Source organism: Lutra lutra, chromosome 1 (genome assembly GCF_902655055.1).
Source record: "Lutra lutra chromosome 1, mLutLut1.2, whole genome shotgun sequence".
Lineage (NCBI taxonomy): Eukaryota > Metazoa > Chordata > Mammalia > Carnivora > Mustelidae > Lutra > Lutra lutra.
The window spans coordinates 221510506-221533977 of NC_062278.1; the positions used below are offsets into that span (position 1 = coordinate 221510506).

General features: G+C 50.3%; 2 protein-coding genes across 2 annotated transcripts; one reads left to right on the forward strand and one right to left on the reverse strand.

Annotated features, from left to right (window-relative positions):
- Window positions 1-267: 267 nt before the first annotated feature.
- On the reverse strand, window positions 268-20171 carry LOC125087043 (zinc finger protein 77-like). The gene is made up of 5 exons (XM_047706908.1): window positions 20061-20171; window positions 8993-9119; window positions 3229-3409; window positions 1489-2816; window positions 268-1450 (listed from the first exon to the last, which is right to left on the reverse strand). Exons 1-4 carry the CDS (start codon window positions 20061-20063, stop codon window positions 1538-1540), a joined length of 1590 nt encoding a protein of 529 aa, XP_047562864.1. The 5' UTR covers window positions 20064-20171; the 3' UTR covers window positions 268-1450; window positions 1489-1537.
- Window positions 20118-23472, forward strand: LOC125108272 (uncharacterized). The gene is made up of 4 exons (XM_047743871.1): window positions 20118-20268; window positions 20357-20613; window positions 20918-21047; window positions 22499-23472. Exons 1-4 carry the CDS (start codon window positions 20118-20120, stop codon window positions 22603-22605), a joined length of 645 nt encoding a protein of 214 aa, XP_047599827.1. The 3' UTR covers window positions 22606-23472.

Consider the following 23472-nt stretch of genomic DNA (forward strand, 5'->3'; position numbering starts at 1 on the left):
AGGCTCCTATGCCTAAAATGTACGTTATGCTGTATTTTGGCAGGAGTTCTGGCTGCTATTACTGGCACTGTGCACGCCAGACTTTGGCTCCTGATGGTAAGAAGAAAACACTTCAGAGATATTCCTACCACCATCACTGACCGCGGGGAAAAAAAACAAGCGATCCTGAGCAATGGTCAAAAGGCACATTCTTCCAAGTCATATTGGAACAAAATCAACCAAAGACACCAAAAATAACTCTCAGAAGAGATAAAAACAACATAAAAAATTTAACAATAATTTTTTTTATTTCTCCTCAATAAAAGGAGAAAATTTAGGTGAAAACATGTGTTTCAATAATGAAGACTGAAAATACAGAGGTGATTCAGAGTCAGGAAATTCCACTGTTAGCAACAGAAAACAGAAAAGAACTTTTAAGAATCAAAAAGTCTCATGTGATGATCACAGATTGGGAAATTTTTGGAATATGAACTTCACATTTTTTTTTCTTTTTTCTAAAATTATATAAAGTTGTACACACACACACCCCTCCCACAGACACGTTCTTATCAACCTGAGTCTAAAAGACATTGTAATGGAAAAGAAATGTGTTTTACATAACCAGGTGATTACTTCAAGTCTGAGACAACAAAACATATGTCGTACACATGTAGAGGACAAGGGTCACTTACCACCATGAGTGTTCGTATCAGCAACACGAAATAGAAATTAAGACACTTCACATCTCTACCATGGAAGAGACACTTGAAAAACAAAGCCATGTTTGTAACAATGAAATGATTTCTGTCCTGCCACAATTGTCATGAACAAAATACATGAAGTTCTATACGGGAAGTGTTCCCCAAATTGTGTCCATTCAGGTTTGTCTCCAGTATATTGGCTCTCATTTACAAAACGATTTTAGGGAGATTAAATGCTTTCGCACAGTGTCTGCGCTCCCAGATTGAGGAAATACTGGAAGGCTTTTCCATGGTTCTTAACTTCTCAGGGTTTCACATCACTGTGTTCTCACAAGCATCCCCAAAGATTAGAGGGAATCTGAAGGCTTTCCCACAGCGTGGACATTCACACAATTCTCGTCTAGTGAGTGTCATCACAGATACTTGCAGTTCTGTGTGATACTGGAAAGTCTTACCAGAGTCCATAGATTCACAAAAGGTTACCATTCACTGTGATTCCTCACGTGTTCCTGAAGGGAGTAGTGACCGGTGAAGTTCTCTCCCCACTGTGTTTCTTCATATGCCCTCGAAGGGATGAGGGAAACTTGTATGCTTTCCCACACTCCTTGCATTCATAGGATTTAACTGTGTTGTGTGTTTTCAGATGATCTTGAAAACACTGAGGCCAACTGAAAGCTTTCCCACACTCTACACTTAAAAGGTCTCTCCCGTGTCCACGTGTGTGCTTCCAGGTGCGATAGACTCCTGAAGGCTTTGCCACAGTGGTGACATTCATAGGGTCTTTTCCTAGTGTGTGTCCTCCTATGAGCTCGTAGGTTTCCAGGAGAGGTGAAGACTTTCCCACACTGCTGACATTTTCAAGGTCGTTCTCCACTGTGTGTCCTCATATGAGCTCGCAGGTTTCCAGGAGTCGAGAAGGTTTTCCCACACTGCTGACACTTGCAGGGCCTTTCACCAGTGTGTGTCCTCATATGTGCTCGAAGGTTTGCAGGAGACTTAAAGGCTTTTCCACAGAGCTCACATTTGAAGGGTCTTTCCCCAGTGTGTATCCTCGTATGTACCTGTAAGTCTCTGTGGCACCTGAAGGCTGTGCCACACTCCTTACATTCATAGGGTTTCAGGATATCGTGTGTGGCCATGTGATGTTCAAAAGGTCGATGCTTTCTGAAAGTTTCACCACACACCTTACATTCCAAATGTCCACCCTCGGTGTGCCTTCTGACAGTATGTACTACGAGTGTGTAGTGACGAATGAAGGTTCTTTCACAGTGCTGACACTTATAGGGTCTCTCTCCAGTGTGTTTCCTCATGTGTTCTCGTAGGCCTGAGTTATACTTGAAGGCCATCCCACACTGCTGACATTCATACCGTCTCTCGCCCGTGTGTGTTGGCATATGTTCCCGCAGATTCCCCATATATCTGAAGGCCTTCCCACACTGCTGACATTCATAGGGTCTTTCCCCAGTGTGCGTCCTCATATGGATGCGTAGGTCTGTGTTATCCCGGAAGGATCTGCCACAACGGTTACATTCATAGGGTTTCACGGTACTATGGGTGGCCATGTGACGATTAAAATGTCCACACTTCTGGAAAGTTTTCCCACACTCCACACATTCATAGGGTCTTTCCCCAGTGTGAGTAATCATGTGACGTGTAAGGTAGGACTGATACATGAAGGCTTTCCCACACACGTCACACGCATGGACTCTCTGTCCACAGTGATCTTTCAGGTGACCCCGAAAGGACGACCTGCAAGTGAAAGTTTTTCCACATTTCTTGCACTCCAAAGATTTTTTACTACTGCAACTCTTCAAGTCTCTCTTCGAAGCTCCCCCAGCCTCCTGAGGTTCATAAGGTTTCTCTACAAGGCCTGTGTCCACGTGAGGGCTGGGGCTCGAGACACAGCTGCAGGCCGGCCCACATTCCTCACAAGGACTAGGTTTGTGTCCAGGGCGGGATCTTTGTGGATTCTCAGGGAAAGAACCATCTGTGAAGGCTTCTCTACTCTTGGCGCACTGACAGGACTTGTCTCCAGTAGGACGATCCGCACGCACGGTAAGACTTGTCATCTGCCTTCTGGTTTCTCCACATCGATTATCTTCGCTGCTTTCACAGACCCGCTTCACCAAACGACTTCTGTTCAAAATGGGAAGACACAGTTACGGAATAACGATTTTAACTGATCTCTTCATTAATTATCTACTGATCCGTATTAGTGATTACTTGATACATAACGGCCGTCTTCAGTGGACGGCTGTGTTTCTCGCACTGTCTCCATGGAGACAAAGTGAAACAAGCTTAATGTACCGGTTGAAGACGGAAATACTGTCCGAACACTCTAGGTTTCTCAGATGTCGTTTTTCTCACCATTATTTCCAACTGAATTAGTTTTCAGACGTTCAGTATCTAGAATGCATTCATTAAAACTACTTCATGTGAAAGTTTGGATCATACAATTACTGAGGTCTGCTCTCAGCAATCCTTTGATCTCAAGTTAGTCTCACGGTCCGCCCTGAGCCCCTCCTTCTCCTGTATGAGTGTTACTCACCTCAAACGCCTTTCCTGGGTTTGGGTTTGATCTCCACCGTTAGGAAATTTCCAGTTTGCTCCAAAAACAGAGCACGAATCATTTCTTGCAAGTAAGACGGTCTTGCCTTCACTGGGGAGCTCATTCTGCAGAACATTCCGCTGAGTCCTTGATGCACCCCTTTTATCCTGACTTGTATCAACTGCAAAAATTAGGAGCAAAATTCAATTTCTTGGGAATGACCTGATGTTTGAAGGTAAGAAAACAGACCGTATGTCGATTTCTAGTCATATACTGATCCCGAAATGGAAATGAAGTTCATCAGGAAGAACAGACAGGTAACCAAAGAAAAATCCTCAGGACCCTAGTGATTTGGGACTTTGGCAATAAGAGGAAAAGTGTATGTAGGGCAGCCTGTTTACTCAGAAATACTTCAAAATCGATGGCGACTAATGTGGAGGGAAGTATTATCAGAAAAGCAAAGTAGAAAGGAACTGGGCAGGATACATACCTTCACACCCTACTTCCATAAAGGAACACAGAAAGGCTTGCCACGTGGGCTAGGATGGATGAAATGTCTGACAGGAGGCCAGGTGAGTGACAAAATCACCTTCTCAAAACAAGGACGGAGTCACGTTTCTAACGCACATGCGCAAATGCCATTCCCTTCTCCCTTCTCCGACTGAGGGCTGCTGGACCGTTCTGAAGGCACCGAGGCCACCGGGGGAGCCTGCACTGCCACAGCTGCCACTGGAGGTGGGACGGTGGGTGTGGCTGCCCAGAGCTCCCCGAGAAGAGCCCAGCAGGGGGGAGAATTTGAAGGGCCACAAGCAGTCTGGAAGATGGGCTCTTTATTCTTCGAGTTCATTGATGATGGTTAAGTGTGGACTTTTTCTTCTTCTTCTTGCTGGAAGCATACTGACCGTTCATTTTATGGTCAGGTCCCAACATGGTGTTTCAACAATCATCCGCATTACAAAATGCTTGCCACAGTAAGTATAATTAAAATCTATCACTATGGAAAACTAATGCAATATTATGACCATATTACCTCTGCTGTACTTTCCTTTCCCACATTTATTGTGTGTGTGTGTGTGTGTTCCAATATTCTCTGTTTATACACCACACCCAGTGCCCCATGCAATACGTGTCCTCCTTCATTCATTCCCACGTTCGGTAAGTGCAGCTTGGACCACTCAATCCCCTTCATCTATTTCTCCGCTCCCTCCGTACCCTCCAGTGGCACAAACACCAATTTCTTCTTGATAGTTTGAAGTCTCTATTTCCTGTTGTTTGTTCATTCACTTTGTTATTTAGATTCCACATGTAAGTAAAATATGGTGTTTGTCTTTCTGACTTACTTACTTGGAAGAAAACCCTCTAGGTCCATCCACGTATTCACAAATGGGAAGACGTCACCCTTTTTCCCTAGCTGGGTAATTTTCCCTTAGACGCGTTTTCCACATGTTCATTATCCAATTCACCCGTCAACGGATGTGTGGGTTCCTTCCGTATCTTGAGTATTGCAAGTAACACTACGATGAACATTAATGTTTTCTCTATGGTTAAATACCCAGAAGCAGATTTACAGAGGATATGGTCCTTCTGTGGTGTTCTGCAGAACCTCTCTACTGCTTTCCATCTGGGCTGCACCAATTTACCTTCCCACCAGCAAAGCTGAGTTTCCTTTTCTCCACATTCTCACCAGCACTTGTTATCCTGTTATCTTTGTCCTTCTGATACAGCCAACCTGGCTGCCATGAGGTGGTATCTCACTGCTGATTCGATTTTGACTTCCCTGATGATTTTCTTTTAAAGATTTTATTTATTTGACAGAGAGAGAGAGAGATCACAAGCAGGCAGAGAGGCAGGCAGAGAGAAAGGGGGAAGCAGGCTCCCCGCCAAGCAGAGAGCCTGATGTGGGACTTGATCCCAGGACCCTGAGACCATGACCTGAGCCGAAGGCAGAGGCTTAACCCACTGATCCCCCCCAGGCACCCAGTCCACATCTCTCTTACCAGCTTGTGCTGCTCGGGACAAAGATGTTCCATTTTCCACTCATTGTTCTTTGGCTCCGGGTATTTTGTGGTTCCTCCCTGACCTTCTCTGTTGACCCACTGGTGTAAGTAGCATGCTGTTTGGCCTCAACATGTTTTTGCTTATTTTTATTTTTTTGGTAAAGTTTTTTTTATCTGTCAGAGTGAGTAGAGAGGGGGCACAAGTAGGGGAAGCCACAGGGAGAGGGAGAAGCAGGCTCCCCACTGAGCATGGGACCGTGACCCATGTGGGAGGCAGACCTTTGACCAACTGAGCCGACCAGGCATCCCAAGCTGCTTCCTGTTCTTATTACGGACTTGTAATTTCATGCTGCCATTCTTCGAAGCGTGCCTCCTAAGATTGCAGTCTTCATAAATTTACTGAGACTCGTTTCGTGGTCTAACACACAAACTATCCTGGAGAATGTTCCGTGTGCCCTTGAAAAGAACGTGAATTCTGCCATCTGGAATGGAAAGTTCACTATGTCCGCCTGGTACGAGGTCACTGAAATCCACTCTTTACTGATTTTCAGTCTGGGCGTTCTATGCAGGCACGTTAGTGGAGTGTTAAATCCTCCTACAATTATTTACTATTGTCACTTTCTGCCTCTATTTCTCCTAATATTTGCTTTCTATATTTAAGCGTTCCCATTGGGTACAGAGGTATATTCAATTGTTAAACTGCTCTTGTCAGACTAATCTGTCTATCATCATGTCATGGCAGTCTCTGTCTTGTCACAGTCTTCATTGTGACCCCTACTGTATCTCATGTAAGTATTCGAGCTCTTTTTTTTTACCTCAGTTCCATTTGCATGGAGAATCTATTTTAGTCCACTTGACTTGCAGTCCATATTGTGTCTCCCTTTTAGGCAGATGACACGTGGGTGGTTTTTTTTTTTTTTATAAAGATTTTATTTATTTATTTGACAGACAGAGATCACAGGTAGGCAGAGAGGCAGGCAGAGAGAGGAATGGAAGCAGGCTCCCTGCTGAGCAGAGAGCCCAATGCAGGGCTTGATCCCAGGACCTTGGGATCACGACCTGAGCTGAAGGCAGAGGCTTTAACCCACTGAGCCACCCAGGCGCTCCTTGGGTTCTTTTTTTTAATCATTCAGTCAATGTATGTCTTTTGATTGGAGCGTCTAGTCCGTCTACATTGAAAGTAATTACTGAGAAGCATGCACCTCTTCCTAATTTGTTAAATGCGTCTTTTTAAAATTTAAGATTTACTTATGTGAGAGAGATGAGAGAGAGAGCATGAGAGGGCAGGAGCTGAGCAGAGAGCCGACCTGAGCCAAAAGCTCTAAGCCACTTCCCACTGGCCTGCCATTTTTCTCCTGAAAAATCAGCTAACAGCCTTATGGAGTTTCCCTTGTAGTTTAGAGTTTCTCTAGCTGGTTTCAGATAATCTATTCCTATTTCCTTTTTTCTCCATTTTATTATAAATGTGGGTGTGGACCTCCTTTTGTTCTTCCCATTTGGCCCTGCTGAACCTCCCAGACCTGAGAACTCCTCACCCACAGTTTCTTCAAAGAAGTTTCTGCTCTTTTCTCTGTTCTCCTCCGTAGACCCCCATGATGCAAACGTTCTTATCACTGCTGTACTCAACAGGTCCCTGAACTTAATACGTCAGTTACTCATCTCTCACCATTACCGTAATTCCGCTGTTCAGCTTCGTTGCTTCCTACGTTCCCGCACCTTCCAGATTGCGGGAGCTGCTGGGCGTCCTCCAATGTGCTATGGATCCCCCTAGTGTATTCCTCATGTCAGTTATGGTGTTTCTTAGCTGTGATTAGTTCTTGTTTATATTTTCTAGCTCCTTGTTGTAGTTCTCACCGTGTCTAGCCACTCTTCTCTCAAGCCTGGGCGGTAGCTACATGACCACTACCTTGAATTCTTTTATCTGGTAGATGACTTACCGCTCTGTGATTTAGGTCATTTTCAGTGCTTTTATCCCGTTATTTTCTTTGCAACAAATTTCTCTGTCCTCTCCCTGTGCTGGCACGTATTAAGTCAGTCAGCTACATCTCTCGGTCCTCAAAGTAGTGGCCTTTCCAGAAGACATGCTACGGTGCCCTCCACCACAGCATACCCCGGCCACCAGGACCAGGTGCTCCAGGAGTGTTCTGCTGTGGGCCGCGTGGGGCCGCCTGTCACGGCTGAGACCCAGCTGCTACACGCACGCTGTGTGGGGCTCCCATGGCTGGCTGAGAAGTCCCACTGTAGCCTTGCTGGGGCACTGATGAATGGGGGTCACCCTCATTATGTCTGTGTGCAACAATGCGTGGTGACTGCTGTGGGCGCAGAGGTGGGCAGTAGCGGGCAGCTGAGAGGCCAGCGGACCAAAGACCTGAATGCGGCCAATGCAGGCTCCCTGGTCGCTGTGGTTACCTCCTTTGATCACGGGACAGGAAGCATGATGGAGAGGCAGCCATCACACCTGGAGTTGCCTGACAGGGGTGGTAGGACAGGAGTCCCAAAGGGGAAGACATCAGTCCCAAGGGAGGCTGCCATCCAGGGTGGCTGGACAGGAGCTACTTTGGACGGGTACCTCCAGGACAGGTGGGTTAGATGGGGTGGGTGAGTGGGAACCAGTGCCGAGTCGGGGTAACCAGTATAAGCAATGCATACGTGACAGGTCAGAACTGGCTCCCAGATGCAGCTGGCTATTCCAGGGGATGGGCTGCAAGATAAATGACACCCGTCAACATGTCAGTCCCTAGACAGCTCTCTGGGCCTCTAATGTGTGCCCTAAAATTAGGCAATGAACCTTAACACAAAACCCAGGGATATTTCTACATGCAGCTCTGTGCTCCTTCCTGAGCCAACTGTAACAGTGTGCTCTCGGTCAGTGGTCTATAGCCTCCATCCTTCCTGCATGGACCAGCCGAAGGACTAAAAAGAGAAAGAGGCAGGAAAGGGGTAGGAGGGGAAATCCCTCACCCTTTTGGGCAAAGGCAGTCCATAGGGCTCCCCTTTGACCTCTGGATGTTCTCAAGGAACAGTCCCATCGCCCCACTGATGTTTTAGCTCCCAAACTTAAGACCCACTGATTTTCAAAGGCAGGTGTCCCAGGTCCTGGTCTTTGCACTATGGTCCCCAAGGCAAAGATGCGTGGTGTAGGGACTCATTTCCTCGTTTCTCTCTACCTGGAAGGTCCCACCCATGTTTCCACATAGCTGCACTGGGGCTGGGTTTCCAACCACATCTCTGCCCCACCTACCCTCTCCCATGAGGACTTCTCACGGGGACTACTGTAAAAGGTCTGTTCTGGGTGTCTTCAGATCATTTTCCGACTGAGACACAACACAAGCGGCTCTTGTCTCACTGTGTCCAGAGGAGCTGGTGAGCTCGGGATTCCCCTACTCTGGCATCTTCCCTCCTCATTAAGTGAGGGTTTAACTGGAGTGACGTCACCGAGCCCGACAGGTAGCGACCCCCATGTAACTTTCATAGGAGTGAAAAGTACACAGCAGCACTCCCTGCCCTAACGGGACCCTAGAGACCACATTTGCGTTTAGAAAAGCAAGGAGTCTCAGACTTGGATCAAGACTAAAGAAGAAGTCGATTTAACACATGAAACTCTGTTTTCACCAAAAGGTATGTGACCCTTGGTAGTTTCCATGAAGCCTTGGGCCATGTCTGTCTCTCCTCCAGCATATTCCCATTCCTCGGCCCAAGGAAGATCAGACACTTCTAAGAAACACTCGTTCCCTACAACTCTAGAGGCGGGGTGGAGCCACGCTTACCCAGGGAGGCCAGGTTCCTGCAGGTCTCCAGCATCACATCCCTGTAGAGCCGCCTCTGACCACGATCCAGCAAAGCCCACTCTTCCGGGGTGAAGTTCACAGCCACATCCTCAAAGACCACTGTGTCCTGCAACATCCACATGTTCTGTTGCAGCAACGCTCCCTCCTCACCTGTGTGTGTGTGTGTGTGTGTGTGTGTGTGTGTGGGAGCGACATGCAGAGTCTGCATCCCACTCCTAGGACCCGAGTCACACCCATGGAGGAAGTGACAACAGGCAAACACCTCCACGGCAGTGCCCTCAGTGACGGGAAGGGCTGGGAACCCGAAGCAGAGGGTGATGACGACAGCTCATACAGACGTACATACACCCAAATATAGGCTATTTGCACTGAAAACAAGCAGATCTGAGGACACTTGTATGGTAAAGAATGAAAAATGAAATACTCGTTCAGACCACACTGAAACTGGACGGCACATCTCTGACTTGCTCAAGGACGATTACTGCCTTGTCAGCCCCAAGAACTGGAACCAGATGTCAGGATGCCGTGAACACGGATTCCAGTGCTGCTCTCACTGGAAGGCAACAAGGTCAAGGAGCCTAGCGCAGTCCCCTCTATCCCAGCAGAGGCACACACCACCCTTTCCCTGGGTTAGGTGGACACTGAGGAGGGACATAGGGCCCAGGGGCATGGCACACGTAGTGCATAAGAGGAGCTCCAGTTCCTGAAGAGTCATGGAAATCAGCAGGGCCTCGACCATATACCTCAGTGCCCAGAATGCAAGAGAAGGGCGCCAGAAAGAGGAGCCTCTGAGAGACTGATGGTAACAGAGCCCAGGGTGACTTTAACAGAAGGGTGGGAACATAATGTAGGGACTGCTTTCCAGCAATAATCTCGGGCAACGGAAAGATAAGCATCAAAGCAAATGGCCACAGTGACCACAGCTGAATGCTAACCAGCTCATGAAGTGACTACGTGGAAATGGCCAAAGGCCCTAGTAGCCAGGAGACTTCTTCCAACCAGGCACAGTTACCAAAACAGGGAAGATTCCATAGGATCACATACTCCCTCACAGTGCCCCCTGATTCTAGCCCCTCAGCACCACCTTGTGGCAGACACTCTCCTCCGCTGTCCTGCGTGCTGCTCCCCTGTGGTGTCTTCAATAAACTTCTATCTCCTTGGTCTGTCTCGGGTGAATTCTTTCCCCATCCATGCCACCAGCTCCACGGGATCAGGCCGCCCTATGTTTCCCGTCCTTAATGGGCACCACTTCGCTCTGACACTGTATCCCCAGAGTCTTTAAGAATTTTGTGGGAGTTTCCCTGGGTGACGATCTCCAGCTGGGACTGTTCCTTGAGAACATCCAGAAGTCCAAGGGGAGCCCTACGGACGGCCTTTGCCCAAATGGGTGAGGGATTTCCCCTCTTACTCCTTTCCTCCCTCTTTCTCTTTTTAGTCCTTCGGCTGGTCTAACCCTAGTACTCCACAGACAACAGAACGTCTTGGGCTGTGTGTGCCGGTGTAGGCAAAGGACCCGTTTCCTATTCTCTCCCACTACATCACCTGAGTCCTCCACTCCCAACATGTGGCGCAGTGGGCAACAGCAGCTCCTGCGAAGTCACCCCGCATGGGGAATGTACTCTCCCAGACCCTCTCCTGATACCTGCTGACTCTCAGTAGCCTCGCTTCTTTGAGACCAACCTCTCAATTTCTTTGTTTCCTTATGTTCAGCCGCCATCTTGATCTATAGCCAAACACGTTCCTATGTGTCCCAACGGTGAGTCCTCTCCTTGTATGACCCGGTCTGGCCCCCTGCTGTGTGGCTCTGGCTACTGCCGCAAACGATGCAGCAGGGCTTACCACCGCCATCTGCTGCAACCCCTCCTTGGTGGGACAGGCCTCTGGGAATCTGCAGCAGGTCTATCCCATTATAGGAGATAAAACGGCTGCTTCAGGGAGCACAACTGCAGTCATAAACCGTATGAATAGAATGAAAACCAAAACCCCATGATCACTTCGACGGACACAGGAAAGCCATCTGACGAAACCCACGACCCTGTCTTAACAAGAGAACTCAACCAACCAGGAACAAAGGGCAACGGCCTCACCCTGGTAAGGGGCAGCAGGGAAAAGCCCACACCTAACAACTGAGCAGCCACGGCTCAGAGGAAGATCTGCCAGCGGCCAACAGGTTCAGGAGATGCGGGACGGTAGTCATCAGGGGAATGGACGTGGCCCTGCAAGCAGACACCCCTTCAGACCCACTAGAATAGCCACGAGGTCATGCAGGCACGAGCTGGAGAGGAGGCGAGGCAGGGGGAGCTGTCACGCATCTCTGCTGCTGGGAATGCCCAACAGTGCGGCCACCTGGGAAGAGTCAAAAATGATGAACGTCAAGTCACCGCGCACGACAGCGACATCTGCCCACGACAAGGGAGGGCGCGCGCCAACACCAGCTCGCGCTTGCACGTGCTCAGCAGCCGACCCCACAGCCAGCAGGGAAACCCGCGCCGAAGCCCGTCCACTCTCCGGAAACCAGTAAAGGAGACACGACTAAGATGGAGTCCGGAGTCCGCAGAGAAAGCACCCGAACCCTCCCTCAGGGCCAGGTGCGGAGTAACCGGGAGAGATGCGCGCCGCAAGTCCCTACTGCACAGGAGGAAGGAAGATTGTCTCTCCGTGTGGCAACAGTCCAGCCAATGAGAAAGAGTCACAGGCCAACCAATGAGAGACACTCACAGCTCAGCCAATGAGAGACGCTCACGGCTCGGCCAATGAGAGACGCTCATGGCTCAGCCAATGAGCCATTTTTAGAAATTCCTTAGTCTAGAGAAAACCACCAGGAAATGGATTCCAGGCATCAAAGCGTCGTGACAGGGCAACTAAGGGGGACCTTGGCCAGTTTGTTTTCAAGACCACCATCCCCCCCAGGGGCGCTGGGGTGGCTCAGTGGGTTAAGCCTCTGCCTTCGGCTCAGGTCATGATCTCAGGGTCCTGGAATCGAGCCCCACATCGGGCTCTCTGCTCATCAAGGAGCCTGCTTCCCCCCGCCCCGCCTGCCTTTCTGCCTCCTTGTGATCTCTGACAAATAAAATCTTTAAAACAAACAAACCAACAACAACAACAACAACAAAAAAAAACCCCACAGTCCCTCCACGCATTTCTTTCTTTCTTTCTTTCTTTCTTTTTTAAATATTTGTCTCTATTTCTGAAGTGCTTTCAGATTCCTGATAGGATTTTCGGTGGGATTTTTTTTTTCTTCCTTTATTTTTTAAAATTTTATTTATTTATTTAACAGACAGAGATCACAAGTAGGCAGAGAGACAGGAAGAGAGAGAGAGAGAGAGGAGGAAGCAGGTTCCCCGCTGAGCAGAGAGCCGGACGTGGGGCTCGATCCCAGTACCTTGAGATCATGACCTGAGCTGAAGGCAGAGGCTTAACCCACTGAGTCACTCAGGTGCCCCCACACATGCATTTCTAACAAGATGAACCAATTGAACCAAATGTAATTCAGAACTAAAATGGCCTTAGGGTGTTTGGGTGGCCCATTGGTTAAGGGCCCTACTCTTGGTTTTGGCTCAGGTCACGACCTTAAGAGTCCTGATATGCAGCACCCCCGCCTTCCCCCACCAGCGCGAGAGCCAGCCGGCTTTCAGATTCTCACCTCTGCCGCACCTTGATCCATTGCTCTCTCAAATAATAAATAAATTTTTAAAAAAGTAAAGAAGCAAGAAGAGAAAGGAAAAGAAAGGAAGGAAGAAAAAAGTAAAGAAGGGAGAGAGAAAGTAAGAGGGAGCTGCAAGGGCTTTTATGGGGAACTTCCGATCTCAATCTCCCAAACTTGTCTTACTGGTCATTAAATCTGCAGCTCATAATTGCGAAACACAGAATGTGATACACGCGTTAACGGGTCCCTTGAGACTCCCGAATCTTCAGGAAGCCGAGGGACACTCCTTACCGAAGACCTTTTGGAATGAACTGAGGAAAACGATGAAGGAAGACAAACGGCCTCGGACGCGTCTTCTCGGCGGCTTCGGGGGCCACAGACCCGCGCAGCCCCCCTGCACCGTGGCCCGCCCCAACCACCGGCCTGGAAACGCCGCTGACCTTCGCTGCGCTGACCCGGTCCCGGCTCCTGCTGACCTCGGCGCACTGACACCGCCTGGCCAGAGAGGAGGCTTCTCAAGCTCGAACCCCCAACGCCTCCTGTCCCCTGCACTGAGGGACAGCGTCCCGGGGGACGGAGACCCCCACGAGCCTGCCCAAGCACGTGACACAGATTTTCGACTCGCCCAGCGGGTCCCCAGACTCACACCAACTCTCCCACGGGCGCGTGGGTGCGGGCCGGGCCACATGTGGGGCGACCCCGACTGGGGAGAGGGACAGACGCCTCACGTCTGCAACGACACCGCGACACGCGCCGCAAACCCCTTCCGAGCAGCCACAGCCGCGGCCCTGGCGCTGCGGGACCCAAGGCCGGTCGCCCCCCAGAGCCGGACCCCTGCGGGCCGAGCACAAGGGACCAGGGCGTCGAGTGTGCGGGACTCGGGGTCTTCCTCCCGCGCGGCCCCCAGCCAGGCGGGGCGGACGGCTGAGCGGGGTCGCCGGGGGACTCAGCGCACGGGGAGGGGACGGGACCCCGCGGCCCCCGCCGGCGGTTCCTCAGGCGTCGAGCTCGCTCCGGCCCACGAGGAGGACGGACAGCGGAGGCTCCGCACGGTCACCGGCGCGAACGAAGGCCCGAGATCGCCAGCGGCCGGCGGGTCCGCACGGTCACCGCCGAGAGCCAGGACCGCTGAGAAAGGCTGCGGCCGCCTCGACGCCGAGCCCCGGAGCTCTCCTCCCAGCCGTTCCCATCCCCCCATTCCCACCGGGGCCCCACGGCGGCGGGGCTGTCCCCCAAGTCCCTCCTGACGGGCTTGGAGGAACCGCTCTGCGGATGGGGACGGCCCCTCCGACCTCCCTGACCCCGATCTCTGTCTGTCAAATAAATAAAATCTTAATAAATAAATAAGTAAAATACTTTATAAAAAGAAAACGAAAGAAAATGAAGATAAAATAAATGAAAGTTGCAAATGGCAAATGGCAGATCCTTCGGCTCAACCTGGGGCGTCATCTGCACTTACCCCGGGCTCTGTCCCCTCACCGCGTGCAAGAGCACAAGTGTTCCCACCGGGAGTCCGCACGCCCTTCAGGGAGCTCATGACCTTGAATACCACAGAGACCTCGAGGTGTTCCTGCCTCCAATGGGATCAACTGAAAATGGCGCCGGTGTCCCCCACTTATCAGATGCCGAACTTTAACTGTCTGCTCTGCCATCAGGACGGGTCCCGTCTCCAGGGGCGCCTGGGGGGCTCAGTCCCTTAAACGTCCCAACTCCTGATTGCAGCTCAGGTCACGATCTGAGCGTCGGGCTCTGTGCTGAGCGTGGAATGGGCTGGAGCTTCTCCCTCCCCCTCCTTCTGCCCCTCCCCACACCCCCACACTCGCAGGCACCCACTCGCTCTCCCCCTCTCTGAAACACAACCGAAAACCAACAAAAAATGAAACGCTGCTCTCGGAAACCACAGGCAAACATCCGTTTTCCCCCAATGACGTGTGAGAACATGGGTGAGACACACCCAACGACCGGCTCAGAGAAGGACAAGTAATATGGAGATCGAGTGTCCCTTAGTCCAGGCTGGTCTGGACGTAAAAACCATCGACATCTGGAAATAAAGGAAGCAACTCTGTATGTAAAAAAAATAGTAGATACATACAAAAGAAATGGGAATACATTTTGTTAAAGATAAAAGGTAATTTTTTCCTAAATGAGATGGTTGTTTGAAAGAAAATGGCTTGGGACAAAACCGAAATACAAAAAAAGTTACAGAAGGTTTGTGAAGAAAATCTTCAGAAAAGAAATTTTAGGTATGGTCAGGACAGACTAAGATTAAAATGAATTTTAAAATGTAGCACATCAGAGTGGTAAATAACACATGAAATGACTCCATGTATTCTAGACTACCAAAAGAAAAACATCGTAAGGTTTTTATTAAAAGTTTTAACGTTATCTGAAAAACCAGAGGGAAGGCAGTTGACTGATGACTGATAGTAAGTTTAGAAAAACTGTACACACACAAAAATAGAGGGCCTAAGAGAGTAGTAGTTTTATCTTAAAGTGAAAATGTCTGGTTGCACCAGGACATGAAAGGAGATAATAAAAACGAAACTTGAGGGTATACAGTAAGTTGTAGAAGGCCTGGGGAAAGTTACTTTTATTTGCCTTGGTTTATGGGTTTGAAAGAAAACAATGAGATATGTTGAAAATTTGACCATATTAGATCGGTTTTGATGGATGTATTTACAAGAAGGGAAAAAAGACTAATAAATCTCTTCCTGTATAATGTTTCTGCTCAAATAAGGCATAATATTTTAAAAAGGAAGACTAAAGCCTTGTGTCATGGCAAATCTACATTGGTAATCCACTGAAGTAAATGTTGACTATTATTTGAATTAAAAAGACACTGGTATAAAAAGTCTGCTTTCTCTCTGTTCAAAAAAACAAAATTTTCTTAGATTAATTGATCTGCTGTTAAGAAGAGAATGTAGGGGGAGCCTGGGTGGCTCAGTGGGTTAAGCCTCTGTCTTCGGCTCAGGTCATGGTCTCAGGATCCTGGGATCGAGCTCTCTGCTCAGCAGGGAGCCTGCTCCCCCACCCTTCCTGTCTCTCTGCCTACTTGTGATTTCTGTCAAATAAATAAATAAAAATCTTAAAAAAAAAAAAAGAAGAGAATGTAAATGGTTTTCTCTTTGCCTGCCCAGAGAAACCATTTTCTATGTTTTGTTTTATCAGATCTTAAACATCCGTAATCCTATTTAAGCATGTGCTTTAAAACTTAGATTTTAGCAATTGTCAATAAGATTTAAATTATAAATGAGATCTCTTTGACTCATAAGGCTTTTCCTTGGTATGTTAAATTACTCAGGACGTACTACTAGACCAATGATAAACCTTGGGTTACATTTAGATAAATGCTATAACTATTATAGAAATGCTATGCATTTCCTAAAGTTTTAACCTTTTAATAAGGTCATCACTTGATATTGTAATTATTGAAATGTTGTGTATCACAGAAGTAACCTGATTTTCTTGCCAGTTAAATTGTAAACTCTCATCTCCTCAGCTCTTTAACCGTATCTATTCTGAGTTGTTTTTTTTTAAAGATTTTATTTATTTATTTGACAGATCACAAGTAGGCAGAGAGGCAGTCAGAGAGAGAGAGAGGAGGAAGCAGGCTCCCCGCCGAGCAGAGAGCCCGATGCAGGGCTTGATCGCAGGACCCTGGGATCATGACCCGAGCTGAAGGCAGAGGCTTCAACCCACTGAGCCACCCAGGTGCCCCCTATTCTGAGTTTTTGTCACTTATAATTGTTTTAATTCTCTTGTAAAATAAGTTTTACCTTAAAGGAGATTCATATAAAGGACTTCCAGGACAAATACAGGTATTTTTTTGTAAAAAAAAAAAATCCTAAAACTGAAATGGATAAAAATTTCCAGAACTAAGTAAAAGCTGCATTCAGACTAAACCAGAATTAGTAACATGGGAGTAAATGAACTAAAAGATTATAATGTTGTATCTGTTATTTTAAACATTGCTGGTTCTCTAATGTTTGCTCTTCCAGACTAAGAAAACCTTTTTTCTTAAGTTATCTGTGACTTACAGAAATGTAAAAATATTTCTTTGTCAACAAATCAAAATATTCAACCTTTCTCTCTATCTGTACCCTCTGAAGCTCAAAAGGTCTCAGTAAGTATTCTTTCTTCCATGGCAATCGGTCATTTGCATAAGTTTAATAAGAATCTGTTCTCCCTGTAACAGGACACCATTGAAAACACTGGTTATTTTACCAAGGCTTTGACTGGAATGTCATATTTTAAAAAGACTCAGATATAACCAGACAGCTTAAAGGAACTAAGGCTGACTTTATAAAACCTAGAGTCATAAAGCCTCTTGAAATTGTTGGCCTGATACCTGCTTACAGAGTTCCCAGCAGCCTCACCAGGTGAGTAAAGAATGTCACTTCCTGGCAGGTGCAGGAACCTCAGGATACTTTGGGGACTTCAGGAAGAGGAATTCGCCCAAATTGACAGTATTACAGGCATGTCTGATGGCAAGTATGTGGCTTGGCTTCAGGCCTGGAGAGGCTACTATGAAGTTCAACCTAGAGATTCCTTATAAGAAGTTCCAGCAAAGCAGATTCTAAAAGGTCTGTATGATCACTCACTGTTCTTGCTGAGCTTATGTAAATAATTAGGCCAAGTTTGTTAAAACTGGACTTGTTTTTCAAATAAACTAGTCCTGATTTGGCTATCTCTGGAAATGAGGGTTCTTTTAGAAGAAAAATTATGTTTCGGTAACACACCTCTGTGGATATTAAGTTCTAGATTTTATTGTCTTTAAATGTTTGTTTACCTAAGCCAAACAACTTGAGGGAAACTTCAGAGAAGTTGCCCAATAGCTCGTTTAGACGATCTTGCCTAATACTCTAGGAATAATAACAGAGCCCATTGGACACAAACATACGTTAGTTTTTACGGACACCTTTTCAGACTGGGTAGAGGCTTTTTTCCACCAAACATGAGATGGCAGGAATAGTAGCCAAAAAGCTACTAAAAAAATAATTCCTAGGTTTGGGCTGCCTCCCACGATCGGGTCAGACAACGGCCCTGGATTTGTGAGTTTAGTCTCACAGGCATTGGCCAAGGCCGTGGGCACTGATTGGAAACTACACTGTGCCTACCGGCCCCAGAGCTCCGGATAAGTAAAAAAAAATAAACCAGACTCCTAAAAAAATCCTGACAAAATTAATTGTGGAGAGTGGCGGTGGATGGGAAGATCTCCTTCCCTTCGCCCTCCTTAGGGCGCGATGTACACTCTATTTAAACAAGGTGACCCCATTTGAAATAATGTTCGGGAGACACCCCCCCCCCCACTCTGCCCACGGCTACAAGAGGTTGCCCTAGTGGAAATGACTGATCAGTCCATTCTCCAGTCACTGCAGGCGCTACAATCTGTCTTAAAAACAGCCCACGCAGGGATCCGGACTGCCCACACTGAGACAGAGATGGAGATAAAACTGCATCCTTACCAACCCGGAGACTTGGTTTGGATGCTCCGCCACCAAGTGAAAAACTTGGAACCTCGCTGGAAGGGACCATTCGCTGTCATCCTGACCACCCCCACGGCAGTAAAAGTAGAAGACATCAGGGCCTGGATTCACACGTGTCACGTCAAACGAGCAGAAAACAAGGAAGGACACCCCCCAGAAGTGGGAGCCACTGCCAGTGGACCCCACCAACTGTGGACTAAAACTAAGACTCAAAAGGGTTTCATAACTTGGTCACTTTTAACCCTGTTCCTACTCAGCAGCAGCCAGGGGACACCTCAGCCTAAAACAGCCCAATGGACCCTAACGGTCACTTCCATCTTCACTAACTTCCTTAAAGCCCCCACTGGAGCCTGCTTTGCTTGCAGTTCAGGAGGAGTCAAGGAATTGACTAACCTCCAAAGAAAAGGGGGGAATGTTATGGCTGATTTAACATTAAAACCTGTTTAACTAGTAGGGCCTGCTTAGCCAGAGCCACTCCATATTGCCTAGGAAGCCATGTTGTTGTTTATACCCACAGATTTCATTCGGGGAATAAACGCACCAGTACTTCCTGGTATCGGTTCCAGGTATGATTCCGGGGGTAAAGGCCCTAACAATAGAAACCACGTACCTTGAGGTCTGAGGTTCTGCTCTATAAAACCAGCCTGTGAGATTGGGACAGGGTCACTCTCTTCCGAGGCAGCCCTGGCGGGTCAGTCTGACTTCTAATGCTTGGCATAGAGCAAAGTTTTGCATAACTTTCACTTTATCTCAGTCTCGTTCCTCAGATAACGGACCCCAACACTTTTTCCCCTCCAAGCAGGGCCGCCTCCAACTACCCTCCCACCACCTCCCAGTCTGTCGGAATCACAAAGAAATGGAAAAACAAACCAGAACAAAAAAGAACTCGTTCCTTAAAAGTATTAGGAGCACAAAGGGAACACAGAGACCAAAAGTGTCCCCCAGGCCTGGATAAAGCCAAAGGCTATCAGAGACAATGAATCTCTCAGCGCGGCTTGGAAAGTACACACAGGCCCGCGTTCGGTCCCCAGGTCCCAGCCCCAGGCCCCCAGCAGGGCGCACCTGCTCTCAGGTGAGGCCCTTCGCCCCCTCCCAGCTCCCAACAGCGACCGCAGCGGCGTTATCCCGTTCGCGGCTCCGCCCCCGGCCCCCAGGGCAGCCCTGGCTCCGTCACCGTCACCTGGACGCAGGTTTTCCAGGAAGACGTTCGAACTGCTCTGGGCCACCTCCCGCCGCCTCCGCTGGGAGCTGGTGTCCGAGGCCGACAGGCGGTCCCAGCCGGGTCCCCAGCAAGAAGCGAGGAGCGGGACGGCGAAGCCCACGGGTGTCAGCCCGGAACACGGACCGAACTGTGGCCGGATGCGCGGCCACGGCCCGACGGGCACCGCTCCGCGCGCCCCGTTCCGACGGACCCGCAGGATCCCCGGGCCCCTAAATGCAGCCAAAGTTCCTAAAACCCCCTAACGGTACCACCGCGCAGCAGCGCGTTCCGGTCCCCCGTCCTCTCGGCGGCTGCACACCCTTCGTCGGGCCTCGTCCGTCCCCGAAGTGACCGGACCGAGAAGCGCAGGCACCGCAGGAAGCGAAACTCACCGCGGCCGTCCGGAGCGGCGCAGCCCCGCGAGCGCTCGTCCCGGCCCGAGTGAGAGACCCCCACCCCCACCCCGGGGAGCGCACGGAAGTCCCGCCCGGAGGCGTCCTCTGCGCGCTCGCTGCCCTGGTCGGCGTCCACCGTCACCCCGCGGGGCCGCACACCGTCCGGAGCCCCAAGCTTGCCCGCCCCGCGCCGGCCTCGATCCTGCTCCACCCGCCGAGCACGCAGGTGCGGCCCGAACGGGAGGGGAGTGCCCCGCCGCCGCCGCCGCTTCTGCTTCGCTCCGGCCGGCTGGACCCACGCTGCGGGTCCCGCGCTCACCATCTCGGCGTCCTGCTCCGGACCTCCCGGCGTCCAGACGCGCCCGCAGACCCACACATGCGCCGCTCAGCGCCGGTGAGCACCGCCCGCTGCCCCCCGGAGCCACACCTACAAGGACCTCCCTCAGGCCTGATTGGCGGGTTACAGGCCCCGCGCTCCGATTGGGCGATAATTCAGGTCCTGCGACCTGATAGCACGGGGATTCGGAGTTACCTCCCCCCGACCCTGATTGGACATTCCTCAGGATCCGACCCCGCAGGGTTCCCAGGCCCCGCCTCCCGCACCCTGACTGACAGGCCGGCGCTCCACACGTGTCTCACATGCCTGCCGGAAGTCGGCTCCCAACCCGGCCGACTCCCGCCGGCCGACCCGCCTGCGCCCTCCTTCCGCCCCCGGAATCCGACGCAGTCTCCCAGCGGAGCCTCCTTCGTGCGGCGCCGGATCGGGACGCGGCAGAACGGAGCTGTCCGTGGTCCCCGCCTGGGCGAGGGGTTCGGAGCGCCTGTCCCGCGTACTGGAGCGCAGCCCGGGAGCCGGCGCCATCACCGCAGGGGTCAGGCCTCGGGGGGGTCTCGGCCGGCGCCGGTTCCCCGAGTCTGGATTCCAGCCACCCGGGCGGGGAAGGGGCATCTCGTCGTGGTTTTGGCTCGCGTCGCGGTCGTTCGTGACGCCGAGCATCATCGCGTGCCTTAGCGGACAGCTGTAATGTCCGGTGGGGTCGGCGCGCCTTCAGCCGGGCCTTGTCGGGTCTTGCTGTCCGATCCAAGGGCTGTTTGTGGATTCCGGTGAACACAAGCTCACCGTCTGTGTGATTTACAAAATGTTCCCCCCTTCTCTGGGAGTCTTATGCCTCCCAGGTAATGTCCTCGGATGGAAACGGATTCATTCTACTGTCACTCGTGACAGGCAGACGTCAGGCCACCTCCTCTCCAGTCGCCTGGCGACCTCCTTACCAACTCCTGTCCTTGCTGCGCGCTCAGAGACTGGGTAGGTGGCCTTGCTGCCAGTGGGGAGAAGGACCTGGGTTCAGTTAGGATGCCGGAGGGCCAAGGCCCTGAGAGGGCGGGCCTCAGGTCTCTCACCAAGAGGGTTCTTGTCTTTGTGCAAGAAATTCAAGGGCAAGGGCGCCTCGGTGGTTGTTGTTAAGCGTCTGCCTTCAGCTCAGGTCATGATCCCGGGGTCCTGAGATTGAGCCCTGCATCGGGCCCCTTGCTCTGCAGCGAGCCTGCTTCTCCCTCTCCCCCTCCCTGTGCTTGTGTTCCCTCTCTAACTCTCTGTCAAATAAATAAATAAAATCTTTAAAAAAAAAAAATTCAAGGGGAAGCCATTTAGAGAAAGGGACAAGGATTTACTAAGTATACAGGTGAGAAAGGAGGTGGTCTCTCCTCCCAGTGGGGAAATGGGACCTCCCTTAGCCTCTAACCAAAGGCTTTATAAGGGTTTTATTTTGTTTTGTTTTTTAAGATTTGTTTATTTATTTATTGAGGGAAAGGGCAGAAGGAGAGGGAGAGAGACTCTCAAGTGGATTCCCAGGTGATTGCAGAGGCCCACATGGGGCTCCACCCCAAGACCCTGAGATCATGACCTAAGCCACCCAGGTCCCTTGTTTTTTTTTTTGTTTTGTTTTGTTTCTTTTTTTTTTTTTTTTTAAGATTTTATTTATTTATTTGACAGAGAGAGATCACAAGTAGACGGAGAGGCAGGCAGAGAGAGAGAGGGAAGCAGGCTCCCTGCTGAGCAGAGAGCCCGATGCGGGCCTCGATCCCAGGACCCTGAGATCATGACCTGAGGCGAAGGCAGCGGCTTAACCCACTGAGCCACCCAGGCGCCCATGTTTTGTTTTGTTTCAATGAGCTAACCCTACAGGGAGGACCTTCCCCTTTAACTTTGGGTTCATCATTTCCATTGAGGTGAGTTTTTCCTTTGTCTTAGAGTTGGGGACATACCTACAGGGAACGACTTTGAGCATGTGCAGGCTTTCTGGCTTTCACTGCTGTAGAGAGTGGGGTCCAGTTGTTCTCCTTGAGTCTGATCTCGTGACTCTTTTCATGACCTGATGACTTATATTAAGGGTTAGCCTAAAACCAAAATGGCTTTACGTTGGTCAACTTGTCTTCTGGGTGTCCCTCCCTTACCTCTTGCTCAGGTACAGTGGGTCCTTCCAAGACCGCCCCCCACCCAAACCCTGGCTGCAGAGCTGGTGGCCCTCCGGTCCCTCGGATGCCATCTGGCCAAGGATTAGGGTGTGGCCCCATGGGGAAAGTGGGGACCTGTCTGGATACCGGGACCCCAACCCCACAGCCGAGGGTGGAAGCTGGGTTGGGGGCCCCTAAGGGTATTGGGAGACCCAGTATACAACCTGTTAAGGTGGGAACCAGCCCCTCCCAGGCAACCCCCACCCCCAACCATGCACCCACCATCTCACTGCTTTCCCCCAGGAGGGCCCCAAGGGCAGGTGTACATGAAGGAGAGGACCACCCAAAGCCACAGAGAGGAGCCTGGGAGCGCTCCCTCTTGGATGGTGCCCTGGGACCCTGCACCCTGATGGATCTGCTCTCCCCTGCTAGAACCTGTGACCCGGCAGAGCTCCGGACCGCAACCTCACATCTCCTGATGGGGCGGCCATTGAACACTGGAGCTGGGTCCCTCCTCCCAGACTGGGACATCCTGACTCAGTTTCCCCATGGAGCTCCCCCTTGTCCAGAGCTGGGACAGAGGGGATAGGTCTGAACGGGACAGGAGGGCCTGGGGACTTCTGGTGTTGGGAGTCTGTGGGAATGAGGTCCTCATGGCTCTGTGTCCTTCCTCTTAAGAACAGAGACACTCAGCGATGACGTCACCGCATGCAAGGCAGGGCCCAGCTGTTTTGACTTGTGACCTTTGATACACTGAGGCCTGGCCCCGCCCCCCTGCACCTCTGGAGCTTGACCAAGTGTGCCCTGCAACCCATTTCTTACCGCACTGTTATCAGGCTCTCTCCACACAGGAGTCCTGAAATTTGGGTCCCCTCCAACACCGAGGAAACACTGGGACGGGGACCCAGCTCCAGGTCTGTGATGTAGGAAAGATGTTAGGTTTCGAAGCCGACAGCCAAGAAAGAATTCTTGAGATGTCTTTGGTGCAAAAAGGTGGTTTTATCAAAGTACAGGGAACAGGACCCTTGGGCAGAAGGAGCTGCACTGGGGCCATGAGGAGTGGCCCATTACATCCATGCAAGTTGGTCGGGTGTTAAGGAGAGTGTATGTCTGGAAGGAATTCTGGAAGCAAGGCTTCCAGGATCGTGACGATATAGCTGTTGTTCGGAAAGGTCACTCATTGCCGTTTTGTGAACCGTGAGTCATGAAACCCTTCAAATGTGTATCAGTGGGTGGGTTGGTCGGTCGTATGTTTGTGGGAGGATTGCCAACATGTA

What these genes read in the sequence shown, in the direction of transcription:
- LOC125108272 (XM_047743871.1), top strand. Translation starts at nt 20,118, where the DNA reads ATGCGCCGCTCAGCGCCGGTGAGCACCGCCCGCTGCCCCCCGGAGCCA. An exon ending in TGATAGCACGGGGATTCGGA is followed by an intron (nt 20,269 to 20,356) that starts GTTACCTCCCCC and finishes CCTGACTGACAG; the next exon opens with GCCGGCGCTCCACACGTGTC. An exon ending in GCTGCGCGCTCAGAGACTGG is followed by an intron (nt 21,048 to 22,498) that starts GTAGGTGGCCTT and finishes GCTTTCCCCCAG; the next exon opens with GAGGGCCCCAAGGGCAGGTG.
- LOC125087043 (XM_047706908.1), bottom strand. An exon ending in CAGGAACCTGGCCTCCCTGG is followed by an intron (nt 3,410 to 8,992) that starts GTAAGCGTGGCT and finishes TAATTTTTGCAG; the next exon opens with TTGATACAAGTCAGGATAAA. An exon ending in ACCCAGGAAAGGCGTTTGAG is followed by an intron (nt 2,817 to 3,228) that starts GTGAGTAACACT and finishes CATTTTGAACAG; the next exon opens with AAGTCGTTTGGTGAAGCGGG.